General features: G+C 45.3%; 2 protein-coding genes across 6 annotated transcripts in view; both read right to left on the bottom strand.

The window, feature by feature from the left end:
* Nucleotides 1-127: 127 nt before the first annotated feature.
* SURF6 (surfeit 6) lies at nucleotides 128-4,806 on the bottom strand. Its single transcript, XM_006029795.2, has 5 exons — nucleotides 4,737-4,806; nucleotides 4,237-4,502; nucleotides 3,389-3,604; nucleotides 1,599-1,684; nucleotides 128-942 (listed from the first exon to the last, which is right to left on the bottom strand). Exons 2-5 carry the CDS (start codon nucleotides 4,328-4,330, stop codon nucleotides 271-273), a joined length of 1,068 nt encoding a protein of 355 aa, XP_006029857.1. The 5' UTR covers nucleotides 4,331-4,502; nucleotides 4,737-4,806; the 3' UTR covers nucleotides 128-270.
* Nucleotides 4,807-8,009: 3,203 nt separating this feature from the next.
* The window catches only part of MED22 (mediator complex subunit 22), a 9,083-nt gene continuing 7,485 nt past the window's right edge, over nucleotides 8,010-9,607 (bottom strand). For 4 of the 5 annotated variants that reach the window (XM_006029791.3, XM_006029789.3, XM_006029792.3 and 1 more), the window contains exon 5: nucleotides 8,010-9,472. In XM_006029791.3, the coding sequence (XP_006029853.1) occupies nucleotides 9,274-9,472 (199 nt within the window). In that variant the 3' untranslated portion in view covers nucleotides 8,010-9,273. The remainder of the gene's footprint in view (nucleotides 9,473-9,607) is intronic. The other variant, XM_006029790.3, reaches the window with a different exon arrangement.

The following is a 9,607-nucleotide window of genomic DNA, read 5'->3' as shown; positions in this document are numbered from 1 at the left end:
GATGGCTGAACACTATGAAGGTGAAAAATGTAGGGCTCATGTATGGCAAAACTGGGTGCCTACATTTAAGCAGCCACAAAAGCAGCCTGATTTTCAGAGGTATATAAGGAAACAACATAATCATGGGTGTGGGTAGCTGTAATATAAACAGCACCAGATGGATTTATCAGAGCAATTTGATAAAAGAGTTTATTAACAGATCCCAGACGAAGCCCTCTGAACGCAGTCTGAAAGTCCATTCCTGTGCTGAAGACACTGGCAGCCTCAATCTCATTTAACACCAGCTTTCTCCAGATCCTCCGGCAGGATACGACCCTTCTTCCGAGCCTTGTTCTTCTTTTTCTCTATTTTAGCCGTCTTCTTTTTCTGGATGTTCTTGCGCCGCTTGTCCTGCCGCTGCTGCATCTTCTCCACCACATGCTCAGTCCGCTTCTCCCACTGCTTCTGGCGCTGGGCTTTCTGCTTCTCCTTGCGTTTCAGGGCTGCTTTCAGACGGTCCTCGTCATCACGAATCTTGACACCTTCTGCCTTATAGAGGACATTGGTCCACTTTATTTTCTTCTCCAGCTCCTGGGCTTTCTTTTGGTCTTTCTCCTTTAGCTCCTCCAGCTTGCTCTTCCTAGCCTCCAGCCTGTTTAGCAGCTGCTTGTAGTTCTTGCCGGTCAGTGGAGTGATGTTGCCTTTCACTTTTTTCCTCTTTTCTTTTTTATTCTGTGCCTTGTTTAGCTCATTCTCATCATGGACTTCAACTCTGTTAAAGACCATCTCAGCCTTGCTCTCCTCCTCCTTGCTTTGTGGCGCCACAGTTGCAGCTACCTCCTGGGCTCCCTTCTTCTCCATTTTCTCCTTCATTTTCAGCTCCCTTCTCCGGCGTTTCTTTCTCTCCTTCTCGTATTTCCTTCGGCGCCTCTTTTCCAGCACAGCTGGAGACAGCTCTTTGTCCTGAAAGGAAAGGCAGAAGAGAATAGATGCATCAAAAGAAGCCATGCAGTACTTAGGTAGTGGATCTAAGATGCCCACAATTCCTGTGTTATAACATTTCTCAAAAGGAATTAAACATCCAAGGTTCAATTACAGCCCAGGCTTTCAGAGGTTCTGACTTCCCCAAATTGTGGCATCTCTCTCAACCCATGACCTTCACACATCTGTGAATAAGCTTCTCTCTTAGCCTCAGACTAGGCAAAGTCCACATTCCTTGGGTTCTCGTTAGTCACCGAGTCTGACTTTATTTCTCCCCTCATTTGATCCCCATTATAGTGCCCTTCCTATCTCCAGGGAGATGCCCCTCCTCAAAGCCAGATGTATGACCAGGTCAGCAAGAATGCCCTGTCTAGTTTCTCTTGCCCCTCTAAGCCATACACTACCCTCAGTTTACGCACAGGGCTCTCAGTGACATCAACAGGAGTTTCCTTATAGGTCAGCATTCACTAAATCCTTCTCATAGATCACTTGGCAAGTCCTGGGTTATGCAAGGCAACAGCTAAGACTCAAAGTCTCCTAATGAGAAGCCCAGCTTCATTGTCTACTTGTAGGAAAAAAAGAGAAGGAAACCCCATCCCTCCAAAAGAAACAGAACAGCAAGTTGCTGATGCTCATACCTGACCAGAGGCTTTTTGCATCTTCTCATGTAACCTCTGACGCAAGATATTCATAGCAGAAAATGAACTGGATTCAATTTTACCACCTGGAAAAAAGACATAAGCAACTCACTTGGGACACAGCACTCGGCACATGGGAGATCTCTGACATCTTCCAATAGATTCCCTTCCAAAGCCAAGTAAATCTCTCCCTTTCGTCTGCCTGTATCCTTCAAGATTATTGACATTTTTTGGTACCACCTAAGGAGTCTCTTCCTGGCTCTGACATTTAGTGCCGCGCTGCACTGTTCAAGCTGAAAAAGCTACTTTACATCCAAACAGAAATCTTTTCACTGAAGACTGAAAGAGGAAAAGATGATTCTTGTTCCTGTGAAATGCAGTTGCTCAACCAAAGACTCCTCAATGCCCTAGGGAAGCAGCTCAAACTGTAGTTCAAGGAGCAATGTCTCTTTTGCATTGGAGAAGTGTATGCCAAGATGTCTAACATATATCAGCACCCATCATACTAGTCTCTGAAGGCATTATAGGGTCGCTGACACATGTAACCAAATCTAGTGTGGTTGTCACCACTTCTAAGGGCTTTTGTCTTGACTTAAGAAGCACCAACCCTTTCTCTTTGCATGGTGTAGTTACTTGGCATCTTTTCCTGGTTCTATGGTGTAAATTTAACCCTGATCAGATTTGAGTGCCACAAACTGACTGGCTTTCTTGCCTATGTACTGGCCTCTGCTGCTTTATCACTCCATCTAGGAAGAGCACAGACCACCTGCAGATGCTTCCTCAGACTGACAAAGGGTGTTTGTGCCCAAAAGCTTGCTAAGAAAATTTTTTCCAAGTATCTGAATTGGTCTAATAAAAAGACAGCGGATTTACCCAAAGAACCTTGTCTATAAAAACAGGAGGAGACTCTGGAGGTAAACTAGGTTGCAAATCCATCGGGATATTATATGAACAAGGGCTGTAGGTAGCTACTGGAAATTTCAGGGTGCCAGGAAATGTAAAGTCAATGAGCAGGCAGAAGAAATTAAAATAAACTTGCTTTCATGCGATTGCAGTGCCAGGTTTGTATTTTTCATCTGGTCTTCTCTATTGAATGTCTGGTCCAGGGGGAAATAATCACTCTTTCAACGTGACCAGGCACTCCAGTTGCTGAGGCCAGGGCTTGGACTAGAAACTATACAACCATTTCAAGTTCTCCATCATAAAGAAAATTTGAGAGGTGCTTAATAAGTATTATGTTTCCCGAGAACCACCTAGTGGTCACACTGTTAATCTGTTTTGTGTGTCAGACTCATCATATTCTCGCTTTAAGTCGTTTTTCATAGCTAAGAGGGATTTAAAACATTTCATACCATTTTTTTAAATTTTCCCCTGAAGGAAGAGTCAGCTTCATTTTTGTCTAGTAATAGCCCCTCTGGTGATGCAGTGTTTCAATGACAAACATTGCAACAAAACATTCAAGAATCATTTGCAATGGATTTTTGATGGGGAAATATATCTAATCTAGTTCAAAATTAATAAGAAGCTTTTGCAACACTGGGTCTGGGGCCAGATTTAAATTGGAGAGATGCCTTTCAATAGTTTTTATATGCACATCTCAAATATCCATGGGTATAACATGACAGCTTGTCTGAGTCTCCCCCATTTGCAGTCTGATCCTGCCTCGGGACCAGCTCAGTACGTGTAAGCTACCGAATGCTCCTGACCCCACAGTTTATTGGGATGGGAAACAAAGTGAAGGCTCGGTTCAGATGGCTTTGACATACCCATGGATCCTCCAGCCTTCTTACCTGTGCCGACATGCTCAGGTTTGCTTGCTGCTGGCCTAGCTGGGATGGATTTGCTAGCTTTTGGAGCTGTTGGTTTGGCTGGAGCAGGTTTGTTGTTATCAGGAGCCACCCGCTTCCCTGGAAGAGCATTCGTCTTCTCAGCTTGTTTTCTGGGTTTCTTTCTCTTTTTTTTTTTTGGCTGGCTACCAGCATTTTCAGACCCAGCTGGTTTGGAAACTGAAAGGGAAAGGAAAAGTTTACCCAGTGACCCAAGATCCTAGTGATAAAATACACTGAATTTTAATGCTGGTGTTAAACAGCGGGCCTGGCCCATATTATGCAATTTAAGTCTCGTCACTTCAATATGGGTAAGCGAGTTAGGGCATGAATTGGGCCACAACTACATTCTTCTACGTTCCTACTACAGCAAGTCCGTAAGCGTGTGTATAGCTGTATCATGTGAATAGTCCTGGAGTGATCAGTGGGAACAATCACACTGTACACCCCTGAAATGTTTGCATAGGGCCCACATTATACTGCCATTGGGTTTTGCCTCCCCAAACGGCACCCACCAGAATGAACCATGATACATCACTGCTGAGGAATTTGGCTTCCAAATCTTTTGAGCCAATGGACCAATATTAACCCTCAACACATCTAACTCTTATCACCCACTCAGCAGCAAAATTTTAACTGAGAGCATTAAAAAGATGCACAGGGCCCAGTCACATCTGTGGACCAGCTGCAGGCCACCAGTAGTCCATACCCCACAATTTGGGAACCACGGCACTAAGGAGTTCGGCCAAGATTTCTGGAGACAAGCTGGAGGGAAGGAAGGATCTTCACCGCGCGCAACACAGACATAATACCAAATTTTCTTTTCCGGGACTCCGGGACCTCCTGGACACAGATCTTCTTCGCTAAGCTCTGCAAGTACGAGTCCTTGGCGGCCAGGCTAGCCATGTCTAGTGCAGGTCTCCAGGAGCGAAGCGTGGAAAGATGCACTCGGTCACTTCCCGACTTCGGAGGAGCTCCGGGGTAAGAGACGGCGCAGCAGCCTCCGTGCGCGGTCCACGCTCCGAGGGTCGCCTGAACGGGAGTCTGATGAAGTCCAAGGCTACAGCATCCTTCTCACCTGGAGACAGAGAAGCATCAAGGAGAGCAATAAGGAGTCTGGATCACTGCAAAGCAGGAAGGCAGCTCAGCAGCCTGCCATGCTCAGTGCTTGCCCCTCTCCAGGGGGCAGGGCACAGGATTGAGGGGAGGGCGAGAGGGGCAAGAGCAGGGGGCTGCTAGGGGCGGCCAGGAGCGATCCAGCCCGCTCTTGCCCCGGGGGAAGGGCCCTCCCTGCCCCAACCCGCAGCCCTACCCGCTCCCCGCATGGCCCGCGCCGGGCAGGAACCTGCATGGCCGGGCAGGCAGGGCTAACCTCCTGGCCCTGCTCTGCATTGGCGGAGCCTGCAAGGGGAGGGGAAATGCTAGGGATTGTGGGCCGGAGATGGAGGAGCTGCCGGCTGAGTCGGTGCATGAGCGCGTCCCCACCTCCCCTCCCCTCCCCGAGCATTTCACTCCTTTGCTACTGTGGCAAACCGATTGGGATCCTCCTCGGCTGGATCTGCATGAGACTCGCCGTGGAGGCTGCAAGTGCCCAGGACCAGGCTGGTCCCGTGTCCCCCAGGGACACAGCGGGTGCTGGAAGGAGCTGGCTCTTCCCCTGCCTCTCTCGCCCTTGCAGCCTCCAGCACTTAGGGCCATTTGCAGCACTCGGATTGTGTGTGTGAAGGGCAGATGTAGACGAGGTTCCTTGGGTGAATCTGATATCTTTTATTAGACCAACCCAAGGGCACATGTAGCTTTCTCCGCGGCGTACCGCCTGCAAGGATGGATTTTGCTCACTTGGACACCTCTGTGGTTTCGTCTGCAAGTTGCCCTGCAGTTGTTAGGAATCAAAACTCGTGGCAGAGGTGTGTTAGACCAAATAGGCGTTTGCAAAAAAAAAAAAAAAATGTTGTTTGCAAATAAATATGCCTAAAATAACTCAAGGGAATAGGACTACATCCTGCTTACCACCAAACAACTTGGAGGTAAACAGGCTCCCAACTTTTGTCTGAGCCTAATCTGCATATAAAATGAACTTTTCCAAACAGGGGATTTTACTACACCTTCAGCTCTCCTATGAAATATGGATTTTCATTTCTACCCAGGAGAATTTTTACAATCTTTTCTTCTATGCCTGGAGAAGGGTGCTTGTGCCTGAAAGCTTGCAATTAAATAATTTTTTTTGCAAAAATCTAGTTGGTCTAATAAAAGATATCGTCTCTACCACGAGTTCTGGTTCCCTTAGCAAATAAAGACTTTTTTTTGTTGCAAATATCTAGTTGGTCTAAGAAAAGATATCACCTCTGCCATGAGTTTTGGTTCCTTTTGCATCTAGACCAATACAGCTACAACCTGGATACCTGCAGTTCTTATGCTTTTCCGCATCAGCTATTCTAGATTACCTGGTAGACAGGCTCCATCCTGGGAGGCAGATTGCTTTTATTTCAGAAAACTGACTCCGCTCCACGGTGTAATGATTCTGGAAGACGGACATCTCTAGTCCAGAAGAGAATCCGCACCAGAAGGGATTTTGCAGTAGCCGTGCTGGTTTTCCTATGTGGACAAAGCCTAGGCCTCTGCCTCTGCTCAAGCATACTCCCAGCCTTATTAGTTGTTAATGTTCCACAAAATATTTAAAACCCCTCTGTATGGAAATCATTCCCCACACCTGCAGACTGGGTCTCAGGGTGTTGCTGGAGACAAGAACGATCCCCTATATTTCTATGGTGCTGTGTTATCCCCAAACATCCCAAACCCATTTTGCCAGCCACCAAAATTCACCCAGCTCTTCACTGGGACAAAGCCACTATTTTACAGCTCACAGCAGCCAGACTCATTAATGAAGAAAAGTCCCTTCTCCAATTGAAGCTGTTCAGGGAATTTTCCAGAAACAGGATTTTGGATAGGACAGTGGGGCAAATAACCTTAACCTGGCTTCAAGTGTCCTGTAAATGTTTTGAAGAAAGTTTGTGTGTGTGTGCTTCCAGAGTGCAGGCAATACAGCACAGCCAACCTCAGCGACTCACAAATAACTACATTGGTTTTCAAAACATTTTCATTTACTTGTCTTTGGGTTTCTCCATGTTTAGGGCTTACAGGATCCATATTTCCAAGCTTTTCTCTACAACCATGAGGTGATGGCTAGAACTTTTTTTTTTTTAATGAGTCTCTTGAAATCCCCTGACACCAAGTGCTGGGGCACTAAGACAGGTAAATATAATGGACTTCCCTACTAAAATGGCAAGAGTCAACAACCCTTAATAGAAAAAAAGGTTTCCAAACTGTGGTGCACATACCCCTGGGGGTACACAAGACATCTCTGGGGGGTACGTGGGAGAAATTGTGTAACGGTGGATTGAATTTTTATTATAATAATTGGCATTTAAGGGGTTCAAATATACAGCATGTGCTGGTAGGGGTATGTGAGCAGCTGGTAAATCTGGAAGGGGGTATGCACCAAGAAAAAGTTTGGGAACCTCTGTTCTAATAGAAAGATGGTGCAATAGTACTTCACATTTGTGCAGGAAGGACTAGCGCTGGGTCCATCCAAGAAGCACATCTGTGGTTTGGAGATGGATCTAACGCAGGGCACAGTAACTAATACGCGCTTACCATTTATTACCAAAGTACCATACGGCCTACATTGGGCTCTATTGATTCATTACTTTTAAGGGAACTAGATCTGGTTTTGTTTCTACAAGCTATAGAGCCTACTCTTTCAGTAAGAACAACTCTGACTGATTTCCATGCCACATCAGCTTGAGTAAAGCTTGTAGAACTGAATCTAAAAGGATTTTTCTTTGTGTGTACATGACAGAGGCTTTCCAATAAGGATAAGTTAGAGCAACACTTGCAGTACAGCTTTACTTGTCTTTGGAAATAAAATAAAGCTATTGTTAGGTTCTAAATGATTTACTTTTCCATACTGCAAAAAGCTTTGTAGTTTTATTTGACTTTTTTGCTGGATTCATTGCAACAAAACAATATCCATATGGAGAACACTGCATGTAGGTGTTAGGAGGAATCTTCCTTTGTTATAATAATGGTGACTTTTAGTCTGGGATTTTCAGTTGTGGGTAAGGGTGTAAGGTTAGTACCTTTCTCCAGGACTTAGGTGCGTAACCCTTAGGCTTCTTTTGGAAAGCCCAGCCTTTCTTTCCATACAAAGATGTGAAACACTGAAAGGGTCCTGTAGGTCTTCAGAGGAGATGATTAAGATGTCAGACACAGTTCCAGGAATCATCAATGAAAGCTGCAACTAGAACAGGTATACTAGGTCTGACCCTTAGTTGGTGAAGTAGCTGAGAAAGGGTATAAGGATTGATAATCTCACTAGTTTAAGAGGAACAACACAGACCTATCTGTTTGCAAATTCCACTTCAGCAATCACCCTTTTGCATGGAAGTTTCCATAGGCCCAAATACAACAACAACTGAAAGGCCTTGGTTTTCCTCTGATCATTTTGAGAAACCTTCCAAAAACATGCGATGTAGGACTTTCACACCACCCATAATCCTGTGACTGAAAATATACGCTTTAAAAATTATACAAAACACAGTTAGTTTTATTCAATTATCTAGTTACAAAACAGGAAGGAAAAAAATCCACAGTGAAATGTGAAGTTACAGTAGAATACTGAAATGAGTCACCTAGGTTTAAATGAATTTATGTGCACCCGTAGTTCTGCAAATTTTTTTTTTTTTTATATAAATACTGCTCTAATGGTCAGAGCCCAAACCAAATACCTTATTTTCAATGACACAGGTAGAATTAGCTTAAATGGCTAAAACAGGAAGGCTGGTGCCCAAGGGCTGCTGGATACTAGCAGACTATACACCATAAGGTTTCTTAGAAGGTAACTGCACAGAACAGTTCCCAGATTAAGATGAAGCAAAGAATTTGGTATCCTTTACAGCCCAGCATAACTAAGCTCTCCGCAACGTCCTTTATTAAACAGAACTAGCTATGGACCTAACAACTAGCTCCATTGCTGCTCAAACTAAACCCTGGTGGGTGACCATAGTCTGAACACCCAGGTGGGAGGTGGAAATACTACTTCTAACCATGGCTCCAGCACTGCCTCCCTGCGTGGTCTTGAGTAAGTCACATTGCTTCTGGCTCAGATTCCCCCTACATTTCAAAGGGTTACCCTGGAGGTTCCAGGAATTTTCAGTTGCTCTCTCTCAACTGTATCCAAACTGAAGGATTCAATCTTGTGGGGCACCTCGAAGGTAGCACGCTGTATAAAAGTCGATTATTGTTCTAGCTAACTGCAGCAGAAGCCATGTCGTGCCACCCCAGAGGAAGAGAATACCGATACATGGGGCACCCAAAACGTTGACTAACTTGATTCTTACCTACCAGGGAAGAAACAACATATAGTAAACATGCCTCCCAATTTCAGCTCTAATGTCCTATTCCCAAGAACCCAAGTAGTTAGATTCATGCATAGCACCTGAGCACATTCCTGGCATGAGATTCAAATGGAAACAAATTCTGTGGTCCTAATAGGCTCTATACACAGTAATGCAAGACAATCTTATCTCAAAAGGTACTATAGCAGTCCATTTTCTAGTCACCTATTGCTGCCTTATAGTGTAATGCCCTGTGGGAACACTTCCATAGCTGTGTCCCAGGTGGTGAAGAAACACTGTTAATAGCCAGCAAAAAGCAGCAAATGCCCTTTTGCAAATGCAGACTACAGTATATTATCCTGACAGTGTGAAAACATTAGCTTAGTACAGCAGTGGGAAGACTCCAGTAACTCAGTGCCACTGGTATAAGCATATTCAGCAGGCACCAAATCTTCAGGAGTGCTCTGTTGGGCCTGTCCCGTGCCCATTCACATGAGGGTGCGATGGGGTTGAGCTCTGAGAAGTAGCAGTGCTCTGCTCTGCCGTGGCAGCTGTCAGAGGCATGGAGAGGCCTTCTGGGGAAAACGCGGCTGGCTCTTGTCTCCAGTAGGCTTCGCACAAAGGAAGATCATTGCTGTCACACAGACTGTAGCTTTCCAGAACAAACAACCCCGGGAAGGAGAGACAGCAGGCGCGATCAGAGAGAGGGGAGTGGGGGGGGAAAAGAAGGGGAGGGAAAAAGCAAGACAGAAGCAAAGCGTTAAGAAAATGGCAAAAAAAAAAAAAA

The sequence above is a fragment of the Alligator sinensis genome, unplaced genomic scaffold (genome assembly GCF_000455745.1).
Source record: "Alligator sinensis unplaced genomic scaffold, ASM45574v1 scaffold829_1, whole genome shotgun sequence".
NCBI classification, from domain to species: Eukaryota; Metazoa; Chordata; order Crocodylia; family Alligatoridae; genus Alligator; species Alligator sinensis.
Note: the sequence above shows the minus strand (reverse complement) of the source record. Positions and strands in the feature narration are given on the sequence as shown.

What these genes read in the sequence shown, in the direction of transcription:
- SURF6 (XM_006029795.2), bottom strand. Translation starts at nt 4,330, where the DNA reads ATGGCTAGCCTGGCCGCCAAGGACTCGTACTTGCAGAGCTTAGCGAAG. An exon ending in ACCTGAGCATGTCGGCACAG is followed by an intron (nt 1,685 to 3,388) that starts GTAAGAAGGCTG and finishes TCTTTTTTCCAG; the next exon opens with GTGGTAAAATTGAATCCAGT. An exon ending in TGCAAAAAGCCTCTGGTCAG is followed by an intron (nt 943 to 1,598) that starts GTATGAGCATCA and finishes CTTTCCTTTCAG; the next exon opens with GACAAAGAGCTGTCTCCAGC.